The sequence below is a fragment of the Alligator sinensis genome, unplaced genomic scaffold (assembly GCF_000455745.1).
Source record: "Alligator sinensis unplaced genomic scaffold, ASM45574v1 scaffold215_1, whole genome shotgun sequence".
NCBI lineage: Eukaryota > Metazoa > Chordata > Crocodylia > Alligatoridae > Alligator > Alligator sinensis.
In genome coordinates this window covers 1398025-1425323 of record NW_005842259.1, presented here as the reverse complement: position 1 = coordinate 1425323, position 27299 = coordinate 1398025, and the positions used below count along the sequence as shown (strand labels likewise).

Genomic DNA, 27299 nt, shown 5'->3' with positions numbered 1-27299 from the left:
CTTTACTATGTGCCATACCTTCCAGAATGTGCATCCTGACCAGCTCCGCTCTCTCTGGCCGGGATCGGATTTTCCGTTTCAGATAGTCCTCCGTCTGCAGCAGAGACAAACAAGAATCTACTGAACTCAAGTGAATAGACAGTCCTGGACAGCACGGGGGATTTCAATTTTTAATCCATCCTTAACTGTTACATATGAATAAACTGCACATGGAAAGGGGGGGATGCATTTTCCCTTCAAGAGCTTACTCTCAGTATGTAAACCCTCAATGCTACAGGATCAGTTTGCCCAACGGCATATGTCCTGTTCTGTGTCCCAAACCTGTAAGTGAAGCCAGTAAGGATGCAGCTGCTAATGGTCCTTCAGCAGAGGATACAGCTGTTGACAGCCCTTCAGCAGAACAAGACACAGGGGCTCCATCAAGAGCCTCAGCTCTTTTTCCTCCTTACTCAACATGGCCCAAGCTTTCAGGGGTAGGCCTATACTATCTCCATACTAACATATTCATAAATGATCTGGAAGTAGCCAAATTTGCATATGACATAAAATTATTCAAAGTGGTAAAGACCAAGGAGGACTGTGAGGAACTACAGAAGGATCTGGCACTATTAAGTGAATGGGCAACTACATGGCAAATGAAATTCAGTGCAGGTAAGTGTAAGGTTATGCAATGAGCAAAAATAACCCAGACTATAACTACACTATGATGGGCTCTGCATTAGCTGTTACCACACAGGAAAGAGACCTACGAACCATTGTGGACAATTCGCTAAAAACTTCAATTTAGTGCTCAGCAGCCATCAAAAAGGCAAACAAAAGTTAGGGATTATTAAGAAGGGAGCTGTAAACAAAATGGAAAGTATCATTATGTCCCTTTATAAGTCCACGGTGCGTCCACACCTTGAGTACCATGCCCAGTTGTGGTCCCTATACCTCAAAAAGGATATCAAAGAATGAAAGAAGGTCCAGAGAAGGGCAACAAGGATGGTAAGTGGTGTGGAGGGGCTTTCATATGAGGAGAAACTAAAGAGGCTAGGCCCATTCCGTTTAGAAAAGAGAGGTTTGAGGGAGAAAGTGGTAAGGGTTTACAAGATACTAAATGGTAAAGAGAAAGTAAATAGGGATGCATTATTAACTCTCTCTCACAATGCAAGAACTAGGGGTCACAAAATGAAACTAGGAGGTAGTAAGTTTAAAACTAATAAAAGGAAGTTTTTTTCACATAGCTTATAGTTAAAATGTGGAACTCACTGACACTAGGTGCTGCGGGAGCTGACAGTTTAGTTAGGTTCAAAAAGGGACTGGACAGATTCTCAGAGGAAAGGTGCGTCAGTAGCTATTCAGCATGAGAGTGAGGGGTGCAGCCTCTGAATCAGAACTTCCTAGACCCTAAATGCTGGAGACTGCAAGTGAGAGAGCAACAGTGGGAAAAACCTTAGTCACACCCTGTTCACTCTCCCTTTCAGCACCTACTCTCTGCCACTCTCTGTCTGTGTGACACAGGATACTGGGCAGGATGGACACAAGCACAGAAGATCTGCCATTTACTGGGTCACACCGTAGGTCCATCTTGCCTATCCTGTCACATAGTGGCAGAGAGTGGATGCTGAGAGACACCTATGGTCTGACCTAGCAAACGGCAGTTCTTATATTCTTTCTCCTGGGATTGTTGCCAGGAAAGAAGCCCAGTGAGAGCAGAGCCCACATGCTTCTCGTCCACCTACTGACAGAACGTTGCATGGCCACTGTTGGAGTAAATCTGGGTGCACCCACTGCTGCTCTCACGAGCAAGCTGAAGGTCGAGATCCTGACAGCATCTCTGGGCACAGACACAAAAGTAACCAGAAATATTTTGGTGAGCAGCAAGTGTACAGCAGAAGGAGGCAAACCAGGGAAGCACTAAGGAGACAGCACAGACATACCCTGTGTTTCTTTTTACATTTATGATGTTGAGTATTGGCTCAGGTGTTTGCAGAGGGTGCACACACAATGCTAGCATTTGGAGCTGGCTGGCAGGTAGGCTGTACTCCTCTTGTTGTAAATTTGGCTGCTTGTTAAACTGGAGACCCCATGCACGCGGGACCTGGACTCTGCGACAAGCCTCACCCTGGCTTGTGAGGCTGCTTGTAGCTCTGTTTGAAAAGGCAGTGCCACACAGCAATGCACAGAAACAAGCACCTCTAGGCTGAGCATGTTGCTCTTGGCACTTACAGACAAGCCCAGAGACTGGAAGCCTGGAGGCAGTGTACAACAAGCCAAAGAACAGACTTCAGGAATGGACCCTTGGAGGCATTAATAATTTCTTCTCAAAACAAGTGGTCTGGTCAGAATAACATTCCCTAGAGGCCTTTTGGGGAACTGAAATCATCAAGAAAATCTCCTGTTCAAGCAGCAGCAGCATGAAGTGCAGGGCCTGTCTCTCTCGACTTCCTCTTTCTCAAGGTCTGTGATTTTAGCCTCGACTCAAGGCTACGTGGGATCCCCACGGTCATTTTTAGAAAAGAGAAATGCCCAGGGCTTGGGAGCACCCGAGACTAAGGGAAATGCACATTGTTGCCAGCACTGGCCATTTTCAAAGTGCTTATGCTAAGCTGCGGAAGTGTTGCTAAGCAGAAGGTCCAAAGCCTTTTTCTGAGTGAGCATAACATAAACCTTTGCAGATGTGACAACTAACTTTGTCCGCAAGTAAAGGAAGCCATCAAGCACAATTAAACAAAGCACATGGCCTGAATGAAGATAAGGGAAGACCATATATTACATAATCTATATACACTATATCATAGCTTTATCTTAAAATAGTAGTAGTGACTGATGTAACCAAATGTATTAGATGTTATTCTGTTATAATAGATGTATTTTTGTTAAAATGCTTAATTTGTAAAAACAAAAACAGCCTTGTCAGGGAAGACCATAAAGTAAGGTAAAGAAGAAACCAGAATAGCATTCCACAGTGGAGAAGAAAAGGAGATAAGAAACCCTCCCTCTTTCCCAAGGATATATACAGCTCAACTAATTGACACCTTCCAAGTTCACAAGAGATCTGGTTCAGTCCAGTTCCAAAAGTTTCAGTGGAACAAAGACATTTAAATGAAACCAATCAGAGATCATTTATCTGAATGTTAAAATCAGTCATCTATAAATATTGGGCATAGGCTGGAGGCAAATTTGGAGAACTCAGCAAATTCAAGAAGAGCTGCTGCCAATCTGCGTGCCACCCACTTCCCATCTCTTGAGTCTCCCCACCTGGTATAGGTGAGAATCTATGCTGTGTTGTTGTGGGTACCCAGATAGACCTTGGGTAAATGTTTACTTTCATGTTTTAAGGTGCAAGTAAATAAAAGGTTGGGCTGCAAACCTGTTTCTGCCTCTTTTATCAGTACCCTACCTACAAGGTAGGGTGAGGGTGATCCCCTGCCCTCCATTAATGCTGACTTTCTGAAGGAACATCTTGAGAAGCTGGATACCTTCAAGTCAGCCGGCCCTGACAATCTTCACCCCAGGGTACTCAAGGAGCTGGCGAGCATCATAGCCCAGCCTCTAGCACGGATCTTTGAAAACTCTTGGCGCTCTGGTGTAGTGCCCGAAGACTGGAAGAAGGCCAATGTGGTGCCTATCTTCAAGAAAGGGAGGAAAGTGGATCCAGCTAACTATAGGCCCATCAGCCTGACTTCTATCCCGGGGAAGATCTTAGAAAAGTTTATTAAAGAGGCCATCCTTAATGGACTGGCCAACGCCAACATCTTAAGGGATAGCCAGCACGGGTTTGTTGCAGGTAGGTCTTGCTTGACCAATCTCATTTCCTTCTACGACCAGGTGACCTATCACCTGGACAAGGGAGAAGAGATTGATGTCATATATCTTGACTTCAAAAAAGCCTTCGATCTGGTGACCCATGATCGCCTCTTGGAGAAACTGGCCAATTGTCGCCTTGGGTCCTCCACGATCCGCTGGCTGGAAAATTGGCTCCGGGGTCGGACCCAGAGGGTAGTAATCGATGGAAGTCACTCATCGTGGTGTCCTGTGACCAGTGGGGTCCCCCAAGGCTCTGTCCTTGGACCCGGTTATTTTGCCCCAAGTGGCACAATTTGCTCCACAACAAAGTGCATGTCCAAGCATGTGCTCTGAGGCAAAAAGCCCCGGCTCAAATTTGCACTGCTTCTATTTGAGCTGCTGCAGGCACAAGTGCTTGCATGTGTGCATGCGCCCACCCACATTAACCTGCCACATGTAGCATGGGCATTCCCCGGGGACAAGTAGCAACAACACAAGGTGTGCCCTTGTTACTTGTCCGTGGGAAAAAAAATGTCTTCACTCATCTGGCTTGCATCCATAGATGCTTCTCAAGCAAATCCCGGGACGTCATTCTCCCCCTGTACTCGGCCTTAGTGAGGCCGCAGCTGGAGTACTGTGTCCAGTTTTGGGCTCCACAATTCAAAAAGGATGTGGAGAAGCTTGAGAGAGTCCAGAGAAGAGCCACGCGCATGATCAGAGGTCAGGGAAGCAGACCCTACGATGACAGGCTGAGAGCCCTGGGGCTCTTTAGCCTGAAAAAACGCAGGCTCAGGGGTGATCTGATGGCCACCTACAAGTTTATCAGGGGTGACCACCAGCATCTGGGGGAACGTTTGTTCACCAGAGCGCCCCAAGGGATGACGAGGTCGAATGGTCACAAACTACTTCAAGATCGTTTCAGGCTGGACATAAGGAAGAACTTCTTTATTGTCCGAGCCCCCAAGGTCTGGAACAGCCTGCCACCGGAGGTGGTTCAAGCGCCTTCATTGAACACCTTCAAGATGAAACTGGATGCTTATCTTGCTGGGATCCTATGACCCCAGCTGACTTCCTGCCCTTTGGGCGGGGGGCTGAACTCAATGATCTTCCAAGGTCCCTTCCAGCCCTGATGTCTATAAAATCTATGAAGGTTACCTGTCATCTAGGTAACAACATGCAATGCAGAAGCCAGGCATTTTCACTCAAAGGAGGATACAGCTGCTTAGAATGGGTGGGTACAATTGATGCCATGAAGAATGACCACAAAAAGCTTTTGTAGACAGGTAGAAAAATACTGCCATTCCCCAAATTCTTCCCTCTGGTGAACTCTAGGTACTGTTTGCAGCTGCAGTGTAGTCAGGCCCAGGTACAGTGAGGGTGGAACTACCATTCTATATAAATAAATCCTCAGTCTCACACATTTTTCTGGCCATGACAAAGTACTGGTTCCAGACTATGGACTGGTCCCTTACTCCATCCCATTTACAGCTATGAGTTGTCTGGCACAACAGATTTGACACCCACCACTTTTGACTTCCCTTTAACCTCCAAGGATAAACTGTCTTACCCTGGCCCGCTCCAAGCTCCTTCTCTGTTCATGAAATGCAGCTGGACTTTTCAGAGCTGTTGGGAGAAAAATATTTAGAGAATGAATAAGAATGGTGGAGTCCCAGCCCTCTCCAACCGCAAGACACTTAGAGCTGGCAAACTGAACTAAACAGAGGTGCCCGCATCTGCCACACTGGATCAGATTCTCAGCTGCTAAAAACTGATTTAAATCAAAGACTCCATTTCAGAGCAGTGGGACTGCAGTGATTTATACCACCTATGCATCTGCCCCTCCTTGTAGGCCGCTTGAAAATATACTGTGGACTAGAGTTTGACTTGGATTGGCCATAGACCTACCTTGTGGATGCTACATCTACTGAGGCATAATAATAATGTGGGCTAAAAATTAGGAATGAGGATAATCAATGCCCTATGCACAAACTTTCATATAGTGGTAAATATTCTGGACCTGATATAAGTGTTAGGAACTGGAATTGGAAGAATAGGAGAGGATTATATGAACTGTACCTCTTTACTGCCATCCAGTATTATGAAAATCCATAACTTGCATGTACATTCATTTATTTAGACTGCCTCTCTCCTTTCTCACAGATTTGGTACGATAGCTGCAGGACCTATGCACTGCCCCAACATAAGAGTATCTGTCTTCTTGCACAAGAACAAGCACTTGGCCAGGAAAGCACATCTGTCTATCAACAGGCAGGAGGAATTAAGAGCAGCTCCCTGAATAGCGGACCTTCTCCCTCTCTAGCTCAGCACTGAAGCACAGCCAAGACAGATCATGTTTTAAGAAACTGATCCTGTGCTGTCCAATACTGTATTAACCCTGGAAGAATCTCTCACTGCAGCTGCTTGTGCCAGGGCACACAAAGTACGCATCCACAGTGAAACTGGAAAAGGGGTTTACATTAGTTCTTGCCCAGTGATAGCCATCATTTGCCACTGTTTCTGCAGAGCCAGGGCAGGTCCGCAACCCCTGAATGGAAGCACCGCTCATTAGTTTGTTGTCAGACACAACCAAGTGGAACAGCGCCAATGACCTGCTTTATTCCTGTCTTGTTTCCAAATTATTATTAAATTCTGTCTTGAGCGAAAACCACAAGGTTACATTACACTTAGAATAAATCGCATCCACCTGGCGGTCATGCAAGAAAAGTTTCCAGCACACATGAGCAGTTTTGTGAAATTCAGAGTCCGGGTCAGACACAACCTTAGAATGGAAATGAAGTGATAGATTCATCTCTGATCTTACAGACAGGTTTGTACAAGTGAATCTTTGTGCCTCCATGGACTGCTGTTGACTTTAAATGGCTGCTACATGAACACAAAGATCTGACCATGTGAATGCAGTGATGAAATCAAGACCCTAATTTTGGCCCATGCATGGAAGAATCTGTATGTTACCATCAGCTAAAATAAACTTCATATACGCTTAAATACCATCAGTCCATTTCATAAACTTTAGCTTCACAAAGAAGGAAGGAAGGAATCCCTTGCAACCCTGATGGAACGCAAAGGTTTAAATTTCCACGTGAATAACCCCCAAACACTGTATCCAGATCTTACAAAATACAGCCCTATGCACCAGACTGCACCCAACAGTAGCATAGAGAACTAATTCTATGCTTCAAGATGACCTCTTTGGGAGACATGGCTCTACAAACAGTCTTTGGCTGTTGTTTCATTAAAGTAAAAATCCTTGCTTAAACTGAATGTCAAAAGGAATTCCGGTTACTGTATGTGGTATACTGAGCTTCCCCCCACCCACAAGAAATAAGGAGTGCATGAATTTAGGTGGGCAATATCAGAAGCTGTGATAGCCATGTGGGCTGTGAAATATGATAGAGCTACTCCAGATTTACATCAGTGTAATGGAAATCAGAATTTGCCTCTGAGGATTGATATATTTACAGACTGTGGCCAAGAGATATTAACACTGCAGTAGAATAACCTGCACAATGGCTATGCACTCCTTGAGTAATAACCGCAGCAAGCATAAAAATCCTTTTACCCTTGATTGGCTAATAAAGGGTGTCAGTTAGACTCAAGGGATTTTCATGCTATCCAGTTATTGAGAAATGCCCATAAGGCATTATGTGAGTTGGCCAATGTGAGTAGGTATAATTGCATAAATGAGAAATAAGTGTGGAAATATGACTCAATAAGCAGACAAAATCCCTACATACTAACTGGCTGAAATTACTCCATTTCAGAGTAATCAAGGGACAAAACTTATAGGGGAAAAAAACTATTTTCAAGCCATCCTGTGGTCTTTGTGCATGCAGGTGCACACACATGAACACATCACACTTCTTAAATAGTTATTTTGTGAGTGACAGATAAAGAAATGTGTTTCTACACCAAAACATCCCAGAGCTTCAGGCAACTACTATAAAAGCCATTTCAAAGAGGCTGCCACAGTAGGACTTATTTTGAGTTTTCAAGAGCACTCCAGTACTAAAATATTTAAGGAGTTGGTCATTTTGCCACTCTTCCTTTCTCCATAGCTCTGCCATAACACACTTAGCAGCGTGTGTATAACAGGAGTTAAATCAAACTTCCCTGACAGTTACAATCAGATTGTCAGCACAACCTGTATCATTTTTTGCTGGCTCCAGGGTTAGCTTTATGAATATAAAAAACAGAAGAAGAGGGAAGAGAGACTTCTCTGATATACCACAACTACAGTAAACAACTAAACAGTCACCTAAAAGAGCAACTTCAATCTTTATGGCTATTACTTTGGAAACAAACACTGATTTGTAGCACTGTCTATGTTGGCAACAAGACAGAGGACTTCATGCTCGGCCTCTGAAAATGTCAAGGGGCACACGTCCTTCACTGCTTTCCTCAGTGCTCTAAAAGGAGGCTGACATATCAGAAGAGAAGGGTTATTGTACAACCATGCTCCATTCAAAGTTAACTAAACCCTGTACATTTGTCTTGGATTTGAAACAACTGCATAATAGATAGCCTGGAGCTGTGCACAACTCTGCTAATGTGACCACTGAGCCAAGGGGAAAGCTGGAACCATGAGATGCAGTCTGGCTTAGTGATCGATCAGTTCATAGATACTAGGCTAAATCTGCTAAGGTAGAGGTTGACAACATATTGTTTGCAGGCTGGAGCCATAAGATCCAGTCCAAGGAGCCAGGGCAGGTGGGGAGAAGGGGGGCTTTGATGGCATTTCAGCAGTGGGGGGCTTCACCCATGCTGCAGCTGGGTGCTGAGGAGAAGTGAGGGCACTGGTGGCAGCAGCGGCCACATTGGAAGTGCCAACCTGTCTCCATCCCAAGCTGGGTTGTGCTGGCTTTATAAAACTGATGACTGAAGTGCTAAGGAACTGAGCCACCTGAAGTGACAGACCCATGCCTTAGCTCAACTTTCAAATACAAGAGAAACCATTAAGATACCCTATCAGCCACCATATAACCCTGCAGGCACCCAAATTTCCACTGGTAAAATTCTCTACATACTCAAGTTTCTGCTCCCGAGCATCCTCACAGCCACCCAACTCTTGACATCCGTGCACTACCTAAAAAACCTAGTCCCTGCTTAAACCCCTGCAGCATTCTCAAAGCACTCCCCTACCCATGGGGAATTTGGTAGGTGTCCTCATGGTTGCATGTCAGATGAAGCTTCATACAAAAGACAGCTGCCAACAAGGATTTTTGGAGGGTTGGTTGGATGTGTATGCGCACATGCCCCATTAAAAGCAATAGCCTAATGACTAAGAGCAATGGAACATGGGAGACCCATTCACAAATCCCCACTGTTAGATTAGGAGCAAAGACTTAGGATCATAGGAAAGTGGGGCTGGAAGGGATCTCACAAAGTCATCTAGTCCAGCCCCCTGTTCAAGGCAGGAACATCCCTCACTAAACCAACCCAGCCAAGTCTCTTCAACCTGCTCTTGAAAACTTCCAAGGGTGGAGATTCCACAACGTCTCTAGGTCGTCTGTTCCGTGCTTGACCACATTCTTAGTCAGAAAGTTCCTCCTAATCTCCAACCTATATTTCCTCTGCTGCATCTTGAGGTCACTCATCCTAATCCAGTCCCCTATGACCAGAGACAAAAACCCATCTCCATCCTCTCTATAATTTCCCTTCATGTTGAACATACTATGTGAATGCACTAACAACTGAGTTATTGGTCATAACAGGGTAGGGAATTTCCCATTTCCTTGGTTTTTGAGAGAAGATAACCTGATTTAGGCACCTAACCCCTGGAGAAGACTCACAGCAGAGAACTCTGATTGGAGGTAGGTGCCTATGTACCTTTGAGAGATGGGGCTCAACCCTTGCCCTTCTCTTGGGCATTTCCCACTGACTACCTTGGACAGTTTCCAAATCAGTTTGTGGGTTTCTCATCTTCCCACTGAACTGTACAGGAAGCCTGGATATCCAACTCAAGATCCTTATTTTCTCTTGGTGAAAGAGTACCTGTTAGATGTTCCAACACTGAGCTTTACAAGACCCAAGTATCTTTGTGGATTTGGCACTGCAGTAATCGATGCACCATGTCAATCCCACCTAAGGCTACAGTATATCTCCAGACCAGAAAGGATATGTCCTATATTTATCCCTTCCTTAAAAGGGAAACCCTTAAAATTCCTACCTTCAGCAAAGAAACATTTACAAAAAGGAAGAGATCAAAGGCCCTGAAAAAATACATAATTCTTTTATGCCTTTCATCTAAAACTCTCTAAATACTTCAGAAAATGTTAATTAACTGAATTTCACCTCTCTGTAATATACATACACCAGCCCCAATTTCCAGAGAGGAAAATGGAGACGTAGAGGTTAAGTGTCTTGCCCACTGCCATATAATGAGTCCCTGGCATACACAATAGTAAAACTCAGAAGTTTTGATCACTCACTAGACTACACTGCTGCTACAGTCTAATTTGGTTATTGCAGATAAAGTGGTGTAGTGATAACCGCAACTTATATGGAGTTGGGATACATTCTGTGACATAGGAAGTGAATTAGGCACTTCAGTCGCATATAAAAGACCAAGGGCATTTATACACATACATTTATCTGCTCTGACGTGTTGGAGATTCGGCGTGTCAAAGCAGATTAATCGACTCTGCTCCACACGTGAGCTGACGCGTCCGGCACTGCCTCACATACATTTGTATAAATGGCAAAATGCGCGTCAGCACTGAGAAAATGGCAGTGGTGTGCTTTTGAACTAAAACACCTTTGATGTGTTTTAGTTCAAAAGCGCACCGCTGCCATTTTCTCAGCGCTGACACACATTTCACCATTTATACAAATGCATGCGCCCGGCACTGTGACACAAATGTGTACAAATGCCCCAAATGGTCAAGACTATCTAGGCAGTGGGGCCCTGCTTACAGCTTTGGCAGAGAAAAATGAATGGCAGCCATTAGTGGTTGTCAATACAGTTGAACAAGTTATCCTTTGGAACCATGCCTTTCCCGACTGGTGACGGTTGTGAAGGAGTTCACTTGCTGGAGGAGATTATCACTGCCAACTCTGAGGGAAGCAGTTTACCAACATCTCTTCCAAAGAGTGTTGCATGGCATTTGCTCAAGAAAAAAAATCTCTTGAGACTAATAAGATGATTATCATATAGAATCTCATCTTCTGATTAAACTTAAAATTTTTGAGAAGGCAATTGATGTTTCTAAATCTGAGTCATGACCCTGGTACAGCACACTGACTGCAACAGCAGTGTTACTTAACAAACTTCTGCTTTGTTGGATCAAGATTAGGTGTTCTGAGTGAAAGTGTTAAATCTACTGTTTGCCTTTGTGAGCGAGTCATCATCACCTAATGGTGAGACTGTAACAGGAGTGGATGGCACTTCTCCTGGGTGGCTCTATTCCTTTCTCACTGAATGTTCATAGAGAGCATATCTACGCATGTTATTAATGTGCTTTAATGTACAGTAAGCCTTCCCCAGGAGCATGTCTACAAGCGTACCCCATAGGAGCAGCTCCTGCCCTGTTCTGCCCCTGCAGCAGCAAGGGGGTGCTCCAGGATTCCCCAGGGGCTGGCAAGGAGCACCGCGGCCAGTCCTGATGCGCACGGGGCCAGGAGAGCTCCGCCGGCTGCAGGGGTTCCCAGGCCCCACTCGCACAGTAAATGTCCTGCACATGTAGACTGTGATGCTTTACTGTGCAGTAACTATGCAGTAAAGTGTGTTATGTAGATGTGCCCAGAGGGAAGCACTGGGTAACTGCTGATTGTCCTCAAGGACTCTGGTGTATAATGTCCCACAGTTTTCATATTTCTCTCCCCACCCATTCAACATGTATAGGGGGCCATTGGGAGAGGTAATAAAGCGGCATGGACTGTAAAACTTGCAGGTGTTGAAGACATGCAGTTTTTTACCTCATCTGAACCTGCAAGTACTATCTCCTGCTTTACCTGTTATCTAGTTAAAATTAGAGCACAAAAACAAGCACCATGGTAATGTTGGTAACTAGAGAATACACAGGTACACAGCTAGAGAATACAACTAAATTATATCTGTCCTCAGACTGAGGTTCTGAGCATTCTAACAATGAACCATGGCAATTTGGGAAGTATTATTGGATCCCTAACTGCTTGTAGATAATCATATGGCAGCAAAGTAATCATATGGCAGCAAAGGGAGGTGGTGCTGTCCCCTTCCTTGGAGGTGTTTAAAAGGAGATTGGACAAACACCTGGCTGAGGTCATCTGACCCCAGCACTCTTTCCTGCCCAGGGCAGGGGGGTTGGACTCAATGATCTAATAGGTCCCTTCCAACCCTAACAACTATGAAACTATAAAGTTGATGCAGAATGCAGTCACCCTAAATATAAGAAACTTATCTTGCTAGGAGTAAATGATTTGTACTCTGATTTGCATTCACTGCCCCTGAGTTTCCAAGTGGTAAAGATGTTAGTTGTGATCTTTAAAAGCCATAAACCATTTGGAACCTTGTTATTTGAGAAAGTGTCTCTCTGGCCATGTAGTATTGTCACAGCTACAACCAGTGGAAATTCTTGAGCTAATGTTCCTTCCTTGTGGTAAAGTGAAATTACTGGGAAAGTACACCATAGTACAGGGTTTCCACCTTGGTCTGCAATGTCCAAATAATTTGAACTTCACGGAATGCTGCACAGAGTTTTGGGGGCCGGGATTGATGATAACGAATTACATATACAGAATAGGTTCAGTTTAATGGTTGGTTTTTGATTTACTTCCTAGTTTGCTGTTTTCTGGATTTGGGGGTGAAGTGTCACTGTCAGTTTAATCCTTTCTAAATGACCATGACTTTAATTTATGGCAACACTTTCTAGAACCTAGAACCCACATGCTTTTTCCTGGGTTCCTGCCACTGAGTTGTTAAACCCATTTACTGAATCCTGTCTTATATTAGATTGAAAACAATTCGCTGCAGGGACTATGTATGCATCTTTGCAATTTCCAACATAACAAGGCCTTGATTCTGGAGAGTGGGAAAGCAAACATCAGGTGTCACTATGGAAGAAAACATGGGCAATAGAGAGGTCAACAGATGAGAGAGAGGAGAAGGACCCAAATCCCAAAGAGCAAGCAGATCCATGAATTTCCCAAATGTTTTGAACAGAAAAACAAGGTAGACTCTTTTCACCCCTCCTCTTTTTACCTATTAATGCAGTGGGACTTTCCTAACAGGAAGAGACAGCATGCTTCCTTGATGGTATCTAATGATCCTTGGTATCTAAAACTCAGTGGCTGCAGACTGCCACATTTACACTCTACTGACATTAGGAAAATGACCTAGTCATTTATCATCAGCAATAAGCCCCACTGAACCAGCATTAAAAATGGTTTAGCTATTAGAATAGAGGGGATAAAACAGTTTTCAATGCTGGTACAGAAAATGTCCTAAACAGCACATTCCAGCAGGTGCCAACATTTTCTGTAGCAGAGCAGTAAATAGATTTGTTCCGTTGTCACTAGCAAACAGCCATTTTCACCCCTCTGTTATGGAGAAACCAGCCAGTCCTTTGGTTGATAATGGCTGACTGTGACAGGTCATTTTTCTACAACAGACCATGTCCCTATTAGCTAATAAGAACCTCAAGAAATCTCCTGACACATATTTTCTAGTTTTATTTAGCCCCTCCATATATGACAGAGACTATTTGTTGTTGACAATGCTGACGTTTCCTTATCAATCTCTAGAGTTCAAATTGAATCCAAAGCATTAGCTTCTCTGCTCTCATGACACTAGCTAGCTTCCTTGGGAAATCCTTTTTAGAGACAGAAGCTCTCCAGAAGCTCTTGTTCCTTTCCTATCCCTCAATTCTGCTTTAAAAACTCCTGCCCTCTGAGGCTATGCATTGCAGCTACTATCTTCCAAATGACCTTCAAAGTCCTCAAAGCTCCTTAATAATCTGTGGTTAGACTCTGCCTTCCCTCCCTGCAGCCCACGGAATGGAACCCATCTATTGCTTGCTCTAGTCCACTGTGTTAACTCCTACGGCTGGGGGCCCAACTCTGCCACAGGAACTCAATGCTCCCTCAATTCCAGTGACAACCCCTTAAGAAGGAAGTATCCAAAAGCATGTAAAATTTGGGAGCTGCTGCAATAGGGCATCAAACTAGGCAACTACAGAACTTGTCTAGGGAGCCAGGGGCCAGGAACTGACCAGGCTCCCATTCAGCAGAGCATACATTGAGAGGGAAGCAAATATATTAACTTCTACTTTCTGTCTCCCTACACTTTATCCTAAAGCACTCAAAAGCGAACTCTGGACTTTCAGAAGGGTCAAGACACGGACAGTGATAGCAAGAAATCCAAGTTCCCATTATCAAGTGTGAGAAACAAAATCAGAACCAAACATGGCCTAAGAGTGAAACCAAGTGGAGGAAGGGGTTATGTTGACCAGAGAAATGGAAGTCAAATTAATAACATAAAACATTTCTGGACATGTTCACGGATTGCCCACATAGCTGATGGAGATGCAGAGGTTTGTAAAGACAAACTTTCCATCTCCGCAGGGAAAGGGAGACATGAGGACACACCACAGCACCCACCCCTTCACTCTGATAGGGAGTAAGACATGCTGGAGGTCCCTCACACACTTGCAAGTGCAAACAACACAAGAGGCGCACAGACAGGGTCTAGTCCAAGGGTGGACAAAATACGGCCCGCAGGTTGGATTCGGCCCACCAGGCCATTCTATCCGGCCTGCGGGGCCCCTAAATAATTTGGAAAATTAATATTTATGTGCCCCAGGCTGCCTGTCAAAGATGACAGGCGCCAGGGGCAGTAGGACCCAGGGGAAGTCATGGCAGGACCCTGAACAGCAAGGGCCTAGCCCCGCCCCCCCCACCAGCTGGAAGCCCCTGCCTTGCAGGGCCTTCTGACCCGGACCGCTGGGGCTGTTCGTGCCTGCCTGCACGGGAGTGGGAAATTCAGGTAAGAAGGGGTGGGGGGGTGGGGAGGCAGGGAAGGACCACGGGCGATCGCCCCAGTCCGTGGGGCCATGCTGGCTCCTGCTGAGTCCTGCGGTCTGGCCATGCAGCGGGGAGCTATGTGGTGCAGAGCAGCCGGCAGGTGGGCAGGAAAGTGGGGAAAGCGGGGGCAGGAGGGAGTGGAAATGAGCGGGCATGTGGGAGCATAGAGTCTGCACCAGTGTCCCAGGGCCAGCACTGATGGGGCCCAGTGCGGGGTGGCAGGAGCATGGGCTGGCAGGGGTCTGTGCAGCTGGGCTGAGTTGCGCCAGCAGGGAGAGAGGGGAGCTGGCCCAGCTCCATAGAGCCCCTGCCAGCCAGGACCCTGCGCTCCTGCCACCCCACCCTAGGCCTCACTGGCACAGGCCCTGGGACACCAGCGCAGGCCCTGTGCTCCCGTCCAGCTGTCACTGCCTCCTGTGTGCCTGCTTGCTCCCAGTCCCCCCCCACCCCAGCCCCATGGTACAGGTGGGCACAAGTATGTGCAGCCCCAACCCTGCACTCGCCCATCTGGGCTGAGCAGTGGCAGCGCAAAACAAACTGCTGCTCAATGCAAGAGAAAAGCAGCCTCTCCCCCTTCCCTCCCATGGCCAACGCTTCCTGGTACAGCCACCTGGAGCCCACACAGGGCTGTCCTGTGTCTCTGCTGCGTCACCGCCACCTTTGGGTTGCCCCATGGGGCAGCGGTTGCAGCGCAGAGCAGGCATAGGCAGCCCCGCATGGGCTCCAAGTGGCTGAAACAGGGAGCACCGGAAGGGGGAAGGGTAGCGGGAAGGGGAGGGGCAGAGGGAGGGGCTGCTTTTCTCCTGCACTGAGCAGCAGTTTGTCTTGCGCTGCTAAGCCTGGGCCCCGCTCCAGCTCCCGGCTCGCCCATCAAGGCTGAGTGGCAGCAGTGAATGGGCAGAAACTGCTGCTCAGCATGGGGGAAAGTGGCCCCTCCCCCTCACCACGGCTGGACAGTTTTAGCTGCGTCCGTCAGGAGCCCATGCTGAGCTAGGCTGAAGTGCGGCTCTTTCACTGCCGCTTGTGAGCTGCCCTGCATGGCTGCTCCACACAGCCATGCTACCATGCTGGGCAGCACAGAGGCAGTGGTGAAGGAGCTGCACCACAGCCTAGTGCAGTGCAGGCTCCGGTGGACGCAGCTAAAACTGCCTGGCAGCAGTGATGGGGGGGGAGACGCTTTCCTCCGCACCAAGCAGCAGTTTCTGCCCAAGAGCGTGGGATCTAGGCCAGCAGGCGTTCTAGGGAGCCAGGCTGCGTTGCTCAAGCAGGGAGAGGAAGAGCCAGCCCAGCTCCATAGACCCCTGCCAGCCCAGACCCTGCACTCCTGCTGCCCTGCTCTGGGACCTGCCGGTGCTAGCCCCGGTGCACTGGCATGGGCCCTGTGCTCCTGGCCAGCTGTTGCTGCGCTCCATGTGCCCACTCACTGCCCCTTCCCCCCACCTGCCGCAGCCATTTCCGCACTCCCCCCACAAGCATTGCCAACTGTTGGCTCCGGCACCACCTGGTTCCCAGCTGCATCTTTGGGACAGTAGAAGCAGCTGGGATGTGGTGCGGGAGCGGTGGGGGGCATGGGAAGGATGCAGAAGTGGCAGAAGAAGGACAGTGGTGGCAAACGGTGGGAAGTGGCAGCAAGTAGGAGCATGGAGCCCATGACGGTGCTCCAAGGCCAGGAGCAGCAGGAGAGCGGAGCCCAGGCTTGCAGAAGTGCCGGTGGGGGCTCTGCCTGCTGGGGAGAGCGGGGGGGGGCGGGCGCACGCTGGGCTGTGGGGAAACCTTCCCCCTTCACACAAGCCACAACCCTCCCCAGTCACCCTCCCTCCACACACTCACAGCCCCCTACAAAATCCACACATGCCCACGCCCCACACATCCACACCCTCCACACCATCCACCCCCTACAAATCCCACACATACCCAAAGACCTATACCCAATGTCCCACGATATACAAGAGTAAGACTACATTTTAAGCTATTATACTATCACCTCTATGTACACTACACAAACACATGTAAATCAGGATAAAAATATTTTTTTTAAATGAAATTAATGAATGTTGTAGTACATGTTTGATTTTTAGAAAGTTTGCTGGTTCCAAGATGGCAAACCCCCTTGCTGAAAGGAGTACTTCCAGGGGGCAAAGGGAGGGACTTCTGGTGGCAAAGGTCAGAGGACTTCTGATCCCAAGATGGTGACCAGGGGGCGGGGCACCAACAAGGGGCGGGGCTACCCATGCGGCCCTCAATGACTTGCCAAAACTCGGTAAGCAGCCCTCCACCGGAAATAATTGGTTTTATCTCTAGTACAGGGGAGAGGCCCCGTGCACATATTCCTAGTATCATGCCTCTTACGGAAACTGGAGAATTAAGTCATATTTGAATCCAAAATCAGGAGCCAAATATGAATGGCAAAGTTAGTATAAACTGAGCACCCCCTTCATATTGTTTTGTTTTCAGATCACCAAATGAAAGGAAGGTCAATCTTCCTTTGCTCTAACAAACAAGGCTCTTCACCAATGCATTTGTGTCACACCCAAAGCTAAACCTCAGACTTGCTGACTTAATTCAAAACTACAGTAGGGCGGTGAAGAGCTGCCTGTTGTTTACTGCTCCGTTTGTCTGGGGAGGACTCGAGTTTCTTTGTTTACTACTCTTTCAGAAAAAACGAGATAAGAGCTGCAAATATGCTCAGTTTCCTCTGCTGGCTCTGGGTGGGGCTCTAAATCCCATCTAATGAGACACAAATCTCAAACCACAGGTTGGGCAGCTGGTCGCTTCCACCTTCCTCCAGTTACAAACAGCATCTTCCCCTCACACTATGTGAGCTTTAGCACACATTAGTACATTGGTCACAGGAGTCAAAGGAACTGTTGTCTTCCAAGTGCAAGCCAAAAAACAGCTACCAGGACTGCTGCATGCATTAGAAACACCAGGATAGAGAATATATATACAAAGATGGAAAGGATTGAAGTCTATCACCAATGCCCTGCCCCCTGTACAACTGCAGGGGAGTCAACATGTAGAATACACATGCTTAATCTTGTCCAATGTTTCCCACTCAGGGTCTGACACAATGCCCAATACAATCATTGCAAGTGTGTCAGACCCTAGAAGATGAACTTTCCCATGTCCTTTCACAGTCCCTGTGGAAGGCGTGGGAAGAAGATGAACTGCTTCAGAGCCACTGGAGAACCAGCAACTTCACACTAAGCATGTAGGACACTTTTATGTGTGCTCTGGGGATGGAGGAGGCAGGGCTTTAATTAGAGCAGCTCCGAGACCTGCTCTAATTAAAGCGCCGCAGCATCTTATGTATCAGTGTCCCTGTGCTTCAAAATGGCAGCGGGGGCACTTGAACTAAAACTAGTTTGACGAGCTTTAGTTCAAGCACCCCTGCCACCATTTTGAAGCGCGGGGACACTGATACATGAGACGCGGGAGGCTGCTGGAGCATGGTAATTAATCTGATGGATTAATCAAGTCTGCTCCAACGCGCAGTAGTTACAGTGCATGAGAGCAGCCTCTGTGCTTGTGTACAGGCACCCATAGAGTCAAAAACTGCGCTGAATGGAACTAAGGTTCTGAGAATTAGTCATTTAAGGGTAAAAACACAGGGGTATTGTAGTTATTCCAATACTAAGCCCAAACTATACACATTTAGAAAAATCAAAATTAAGATTCTAAGGGTACTTAACTTGAACTCTGTCCTGCAGTGATGCTATACAATAACCTACTGATTAGGGCATTTAATGTTTGGAAGCATGAAATAAATGATGCTTAAAGATGGATTTTTTTAGCCTTGCTGATACTGTCACAGGCAGAGTTCAGATTATTGTGTTAAGACTGCATTTAGTTTCACTTATGTCACTGAACCATTCCAACCATGAGAACTGTAGCATGCAAGGTGCTACAATCCTACATGCAAGGTAAAATGTAGTGGTTACTGACTGAAATGCTTCTGATGTCTCAACAGTCCCACTTAAAAATTACCTGAATTGCTGATCTGAGTTTGTCTATAGTCCCCATGGTGATAGTTAGGAACAAAATTTGTTAATTTAGGTCAACAGTGTTAAAGATGGGGCCCACGGGCTAGATCTGGCCCACAGAGCCACATTTTCTGGCCTCCAGTGCTGACCTTGGGTCTCAAGTTTGACCCACATGCCACACATGGAGGGCACCACACTGGCCCCACGCACAGGGCCTGGAACCCATACTACATGCAGCACCTGGGCAAGGCCAGTCTAGGACCCCACGACACACAGTGCCTGCAGTGCCCACTCTGGCCAGTGTGGGACTGCATCACATGTGGCACCTGCTCTGGCTGCTCTGGAATCCAAGCAGCTCTGGGACCCACACTGCACACAAAGCCCACCCTGGGCCGGCCAGTGTAGGAGCCATGTGTGGCACAGTCCTAGGCTGACCAGAGCAGGCACTAGATCCAGCACAGTGTGGAGAAGGGGCCCATCCCTGCATACTGGATCCAGCACCTGCTCTGGGCTCCACACTGCAGGCAGAACCTGCCCCTGACCAGCTGGAGTAGGTGCTACATGCAGCACATGATCCAGATCACTGAAAGCACATGCTGAGGGAGGTGGGTCCAGGGGAGTGGTCTGTGGGCCAAAACCAGCCCGTGGGACCAGCCCAACATCATTTATCCAGCCCATGAACCAGTCCTGTGCCATTCGTATGGCCAGCAGGGCCAGAAGAGTTTGACCCCCTGACTTAGGTTATAAAGTCATATTTCAAACATAATCTATGCACAAGGTTTTAATTAATTTTAACTGTGAAAAGTGGGACATGTATTCTATTTCCTTGTAAAAAAGACAGGGACACAGAAACAACTAACTTGGGGTGCAAAGTTTTTTAAAGAATGAGACTTTTAATTCATTTGTATTTCCATTTTATTAATAACTAATTAACGTTTGCAGAAAATTCATTCTGTACTTGAAAAATAAGCACCCTAATTTTGGTGAGAATAAAGCCCTTTCTATACAAAACAGGGAAGCTGAATCCCCGATTTAAGTGCAGAACAGAAAACATTATCTATGGTAGAACAGAAAACATTATCTATGGTTATGACTAGTGCCTCCATATAATGAATAAGCATCACCATAATGAAACATATCATCATATTTATAAGAGAGATGTAGATGATGTGTACACAGCTGTCTGCTTCCATTAACATTTTGTATTCGGCATGCTTTACTGGAAACCTAAAGAGGTTAAACCAAGTAAGAAAGCTTCACTAAAGCTATGACTGTAATCTCCAAGCTCAAAGGGGAGAAGGGCAAGGAGCATCTTTGATGGGAATCCTGTGATTCATCCATTCTTGGACTAGACTTCATGTCTACCCTTTTGACAGATAATCTCCCCTCCTCTAGCAAACATTTCTGTCATTTTGGCAAAATGCCTAGACAAGTCGGGGGAGGGGGAGGAATGGGACTGTTCTCAGCCTCTGTCATATAAAAGCTAGTATGAACAAAATTTGTTTGCCAAAGGACTGCTCGTGGGAAAAGGGGGGGAGAGAGATATGTTACCCTAGCGAGGGGATCCCAGAAAATTCTGTTCAGTTCCTTCCCCTGGCCTTGCAAAGGTAACTGCCATACCAGATCTCATTCTCATGTCTTTTATGCCTCTTTAGAAAGCAGTCTGTATGGCTGTATTTGTTGCTTTGTTGAATGGATGCCCCTGAGGGCTAAATGCAGCTTAGGAAATCCTTGAATGCAACCTCTCTTCCTAGAACTTCAGTGAGGAGAGCGCTGAGCGAGCTGCCAAATTATACATACAAACAGAATTGTACACATTTGTTTCTAATGGAAACAGAGACAAACCAGGGGCAGCCCTTGGGCCCTGGCAAGTTGTTGGTGTGGTTTGCAGTGTAACATGCAGGTTCCTTCCGCATCCCCAAGGTCAGAGGCAGGAGGAGGAGGCGGCATGTTTCAAGAGAGACGATCATAGTCTGAGATATGACACACTACTCTCTCCAAGACAAGTTAAAGGTGAACTGAAGAATAAAAATGAAAACTGACTTCATTTCAGATTTTTGTGCTGTGAGCCACTAACCAGGCTGCGTTGAGGATGCAGGATTTCAATACAGAAAAATGTCTCGATTAGCCTTTAAAAATTATTTGTTTGGTCTATGAAATCCTCTTGGTGCAACTCAATTCTTGCAGAACTCACAACATGTAACATCACAAATACCAGAGCTCTTGCTGCAGTCTCTGCTGGTATTTGTGCTTCTGGGTCACTATCAGTGAACCATGAATTGCCAAGATGATTTTGGAAATGATAAAGTATTATAAAAATGCTATCACTTCCATGCCATCAGTCTCCTACAACTGAGGTAGAGAGCAGGACACAGGATGGGGATAGGACATTAAGTGCATCAATCTGGGATTGGCAATATTTGCATCTTTTGTTTTACACATCACTTTTAAAGAAAAATACTTTTAAAGAAGAAGTCCCATCTGTCATACTCTTGCACCTCTCCTGTTTGATAGGGAAGGGGCAAGACAAAGCAAGCTCTTTGGTAAGGAAGTGACAAATGGGGCAGAAGTAGATAGCAGTTATTTGTATAACATCAACTGTACAGCAAATCAACTGCCTTCAGGGGCTTAATGCTGCTGCTAATTCCCCTGGAATTTAACTGTATTATTTTCAACTGCAATGCCAGGAGTGGACTGCTACAACTAGGCTGAATCTGACTGAAGTCGCTGGAGCTGCACACGAGCACAGATGTCTATTCTGTGGGTAACAGGACAACACACTGTTCACACACATATATGAATAAGAAAGGCGTGTAAAATATATCACTTATGGAGGCCAGTGAAAAGCTCAGGTGAAACATTTCCATCAAGATACAACATCACACAATTAGATGTGCCATGCATGTGTTACGTCTTTCCTTGGACCTATCTGCTAATGAACTCTGCAGTAAGAAAGCACTATTTCATGGTGAATAGTGTAATGGCATAACTCTAAAACCACTTTTCTCTGAGAACATTTAGTGTGTCCATATTTGCCTCCTGGTTAATAGGAACTAGTCCAGCATGTCCCCACACTGCGTTGCCACGCAGCATTGCTGTCACTACAGATGGTGCTGCGTGTCCCATGATTCTGGGCAGTGCTCTTTACTGTGTTGGCTTCGGGGTTTTCAGGGTTTAAAACGAAAAGATATGTTGCTAAACAAAATGTAACTATAGGTCTGTGTGGTAGAAAGTTTGTATTGATTAAGAAGCTTTCATCAAAACATGTATTTAAAAAGTTAAAACTCTAAGTGAAGTTTTTCCTTTTATACCACCATGGGACTGAGCTGGGAGGATGTACCAACCTAAACCAGAAGGTTGCACTGCCACAACTCTCAAGCTACAATACCATTGAAACAAGTCAGTCCTCAATTCAGACACAAGTGGCTGTGAGGCCTAGTAAGAGTTCATACAGCAGGGACAATGCTTTGATAACTGCGATACTTTACAAGCACTTTTATGCGTGGACACTACGGGAAAACTGTCAGCTTTGGTGCCCAGACCTGGCCACACAAATCCACAAATGCAGCTCCAAATGCTGAACTTTAAAAACCAAAACCAACATTTGAAAATTCTGACCAAAACATTTACTAAGCATCAAAATTTCTTATTTATTAGCTTTGCTGGCACAGAAAATGAACCTAAATATGTAATTTGCCCAGATTCAGATATGAATTGACAAAATGAGAGAGACAATTTGTGCTCTGCATTCTGAAGTCATGTTTCAATTGTTCCTATTGAATGCCAACTGTTTTATGACTATATCCTAGGAATGGTTTCTTGGTTGCAGGTTGACAACCACTGTGAATAAAAATCTGTGCCAAGCTTCAGCTTACCTTCATTAACCTCAGCGATGCAGTGCCCCAGGTACAAAACTTCTCCCCGCCCAGGAGAGTTTGGACTGGAGCATGAGAAGCTCTAAGGATCCTACCCTATACCTCAGAGCACAGTAAGAAGCTGACAGTGAAGCCCCATCAGTGTTGCATCAGAGTGATGGTGATACAACCTGCAAGGAACCAAGAGCCAGAGGGCAGCAGCCTGCACAAACTCCTTCCTTTCTGAATGAGAAACACCCTATACTTAGTTCAGGAGCTATCAGGGTCTTTATTCCCAATCATTTTACAACCTCCTCATTAATCCAGGAGGACAGCAGGAGAGTTGGGAAGAATCAGAACTAAGCCGGGGGGATGGAAAGGGAACTGATATTAGATGAACTCCTTTTGCATAAATTCTCTCAGGAGGGCAAAGGCTGCTACCTAAATCCCACTACTCTCTTCCCTAACAACCTCAGCTGCCAGCAGTAGCTAGAGGAGATTTGAAATGCCTGTAGGTTGTCTTTACATCCGTTCAATCCCCTTGGGCATTTACACACATGTCATTCCCAGGCTGAGTAGTCAGACCTGGGCACCAACTTGAATAACATGAGACTGCTATTAAACAAAGGAAAAAGAAAACTGCTGAAAGACTGCATTTCACCCATCTTCCTTCCAACTGGCAGGTAAGATACAGCCCTCCTGAATCTATGCCATTCTTGAACTGGTCACAAAGGGGTGCTACGGAGCTGCAGGCAGTGCTCCTCTGCAATACTGCTAACTCTCATGCTTATTCAGAGTACAATTGTCCTCTTGCAAGATCTGAAGGGTAGTAGCCACAAGGCAACTGGGCCCAGTGGTTATATATTACAGTGGACTTGTGTGGAGTTTTGCACGTGCTACTAATATCAAAGGTCAAAGTCCTGGCTGACAATAAAATAGTTATGTAAAACTAAAGCCCTAACCTTTGCTGTAATTAAAGAAAAAACTGCAAGAGAGACTGGTGCCTCTGGTGTATATGGGCCATAAATTATACCCTTAACATTCTTGTAATTTTAACGGAAGGAGTTTTCTATGTGCCTTACTATTGTGCTGTTAAGCAGCTGCTGCATTCTCCAGAGGTGGCCGCATGCTTGGAGTACTGTACATTAAATCTAAGGTTTAATTTCAGCACCTTAAATTGGCAAAATCTGACTGTTCCTTCCACAGTACACCAGGTTAGGAAGGGCTGAGCTGAGTGGGGAGCCATTTTTCATATTCAATCAACATCCTAAGAGAAAAAAGTAGATTTACTTTCACATATTATTTTTTAAATGCAAGCAGCCAGGAAACTTGACCTGCAGCACTGACTGGCCTCCACTGACAGTCTCAGCAGAAAGGGCAAGAACTGAATAAACACGAACACCAAACTGTCCATTTTTAGAGACTGTCCTTCTAGGTCAAAGCTCAGGTACATGGACTGCACACACAGTATGTGGTTCTTTGCTCCTCTGTCCCTGCTCTGCAGGTAATAAAGAATTCTTGCCTCCAGCTTTAATGAATATTAGCACTGGCAAAAGGCTGAACATAAAGTGAAAACAGAAAGGCAAGAGGATGTTTAACCACTGCTGCCAGCAGAATTAATGAAGGCACACAGACCAGTTGTTTTAAACCTTTGTTTGTGCACCTACGAAGCTCTAAATACGAGAGATGTACACCACACAGTATAATGCATCTCTCCCCTGCAAGGGAAGTGGCCTTGACAGGGTATTCAAGTGAGCTTAAGTGTACTTGGTAAAAAATGTTAAAACATGCCACTCCGCTCCCCACTCCCAATCTAAACAAAATTCCATTTGGGAACAAGGTGCTCTGCTCCAAACTCTGTTCTTCTGAGCAAAACAAGGGTACACCCTAAGAGCAAAATGACAAGCAGCCATTTAATCTGAGAGCCAGCCCTTTGACTCTTAACACCTCTCCTTCCACTTCCCAGGCACACACAGGGCGCCTATACACGAGCAGCGAGGCTGCTCCGACATACCGTAATTACAGACTCAATTAATCGAGTCTGCCGGAGCATGGTAATTACTGTGCTTCAGCAGCCTCCAGCATCTTGTGTATTAGCATCCCTGGCTTCAAAATGGCAGTGGGTGCACCTTTTTTTTTGTTTTGTTTTTAGACAAAGCATGCCTGATGCCATTTTGAAGCACGGGGACACTAATACATGAGATACTCTGGGTGCTTTAATTAGAGCAGCTCTCAGAGCCACTCTACTTAAAGCTTCCCCCCCACCCCTTACTCCCAGAGCACATGTATAAATGCCCACCATGCCTGAGAAGAGTTTAGATAAAGGAAGTCTGAGGTTTGCAATATGTTTGGAGTGTCAGGTTAAATTTAACGCTATTCAAGATTTATGTTTCAGTCAATGAAATTAAGGGTGATGGAAAATAAGCATGCAAACCGGGCACTAAGCAGTGACTTCTACTCTCTCCCCAAAGCACTCATTCAATTCCACATCAGTGGTGAGCTGGAGGGATCAGGACCTGGAATGCATCTCAGTTACCATACTTCTTTCACAGACTGCCATGCCCTCTAAATGGCAAGTATGTTTTGGAAGCAAAGCAGGGTCTCAAGAAAAGACAGAACACAGACCCAACTGATCCAGTTCTAAGTCTCCTTCTGGCTTCTGTGATTAAATAGGATAAAATAAGCTGTTTGGGGCCTGCTAGCCTCCTGGTTAACCCATTTAAACGGAGGTGTGAGATGGAGGGTTGGTTTCTTCAGCACCAGGGCTGGAGGGATGAGTAAGTATTTTCACAGCAAGGATACATGGGAAAGGAACATGGAGAGGGATAGGGAGCCTAGGCAATCCAATTGGTAAGGCAGAAATGTTTAAATCAGAGAGCTAGAAGCATCTATACAAAGTGGCCATGACTCTGAGCTGCCTACAGGAGCAGAAGCTGGCCTAGAACCATACTTCATTTCCAGAACTAAAATGAGAGTTTTGCTTTGAATAACACAACTCCTTATTTCACACTTGGTCTTCTCGTTAAAGTGCAAGCCAGACCAAGAAGGTTTTAAGTGCTTCTTTAAAGTAGTTCTGCCCAAGTCACAAATGACAGGTAAAGTGTTCTAACCATGGCTAAAAGGAACTGGTTATAAACCTGGTTTAAAGAATAGTTCTGCTAAAATGGTTTTATCCACAGTGTAGAACATGCTGCCACATTTTAACAAGGGGCTTCTACAAAAGTGTTTCCCCTTAGTTTGTCATAAAGCTTATGAATGCTACAAAGGACAAGACAAGTCTCCATAAGCTCCAGCCACTTGCTTAACCATTTAAAATACTGCCTAGATTTACCAGTAACTAGTGTTTGAGGTATTTAATTGAGACATCATAAGAGGGACCCAATTTTCAAAGGGTTGAGCACACACTTTCTACAAATCAGGCCCCTTTTAAAGTATCTCACACTGGAGACCAAAAACTTGAAAAAACAAACCATTAACCACTCTTGAAAACAGACACACGGTTTTCACATAACTACAAGCAAAAAAAGATACATTTCCTCATGGCAAATAAAACTTAAATATGCATTTTGGACTTATCAAATCTACTAAGGATATTAATAGCCTATGACACTGTTTAAGAGGAGAGATAAAGATGCTGCACAGAGGTCAGGAATGTTTTCTCCTGGGAAAGGTTATTGCAAATACCCAACACTTGGGTCAATATGGTTCATTCCAAAGCCAACAATGTGTTCTTTAGAAATATCTGTAGGAGTCCCACAGAGCAAAATAATTACAGGTGGCACAATTCACTAATATCCACTAATACTAATATTCACTAAGGGAGGTTGGGTTGATTTGATGGAATCTGATGAGGAGAAATGCCCTAGAGCAGGGGCTGGCAAAATGCGACCCGCGGGCCAGATGCGGCCTGCCAAGCCATTCTATCCAGCCCGCAGGGCCCCTAAAAAATTTAGAAAATTAATATTTAGCTGCCCCTGGCTGCCTCTCCTGTGGCCCTCGATGGCTTGCCAAAACTCAGTAAGAGGCCCTCTGTCCAAAATAATTGCCCATCCCTGCCCTAAAAGCAATGTTTCTCAACCCATGGGACGTGTCCCAGTGGTGGAGCTTGAAGGTCATGTAGGTGGGCCTTCAACTCATTGCCCAATTGAAAAAGTCGGTTGTTTGCACTTCAAGTAGATAAATCAACAGATATCTTGAACAGTGCTATTTTGTGGGGTTTTTATTATGGTGGGACCAGGGTTTTTTGACAAAATGGCTGGTGGGAAGTAAGGTGCAAAAGGTTGAGAACTGCTGCCCTACAGCACATCACTAGGGCTGTGCAAAGCTTCAGGTGCTGATTTGATTCAGAGGAGATTCAGCCCAATTCAGCAGCCGAATCGCCAAATCCGAACTGAATCAGGAGACCAGTAAAAAGGTCCGAATCGATTCAAAGCTCTCTGAAACGATTCGGAAAAGATTCATAGAGCTTTGGAGATTTGGGCAGTCCCTGCTGGCTCCATGCTAGTAAGTAAGGGGCAGGGGAGGTGGGGCTAGAGGAGTGGGGAGGCGATCATGGGGGGACCCCTGGCAGGCCCCACCCTCTCCCTGCTCCCCCAGCCCCCTGAGCAGCGCCCAACTGCCACCCACTCTCCCAGCCACCCCCCCTCCCCACATGGCTGCCCCGCCGGCCCCC

At 45.9% G+C, this 27299-nt stretch overlaps 1 protein-coding gene across 5 annotated transcripts in view; it reads right to left on the bottom strand.

Moving 5' to 3' along the window:
• Window positions 1-27299, bottom strand: part of MKL1 (megakaryoblastic leukemia (translocation) 1) — a 119734-nt gene that overhangs the window by 16381 nt on the left and 76054 nt on the right. For 4 of the 5 annotated variants that reach the window (XM_025208882.1, XM_025208880.1, XM_025208879.1 and 1 more), the window contains 2 exons: window positions 5339-5394; window positions 19-94 (listed from right to left, as the gene is read on the bottom strand). In XM_025208882.1, the coding sequence (XP_025064667.1) occupies window positions 19-94; window positions 5339-5394 (132 nt within the window). Of the gene's footprint in view, window positions 1-18; window positions 118-5338; window positions 5395-27299 lie in introns of all 5 variants that reach the window. The other variant, XM_025208884.1, reaches the window with a different exon arrangement.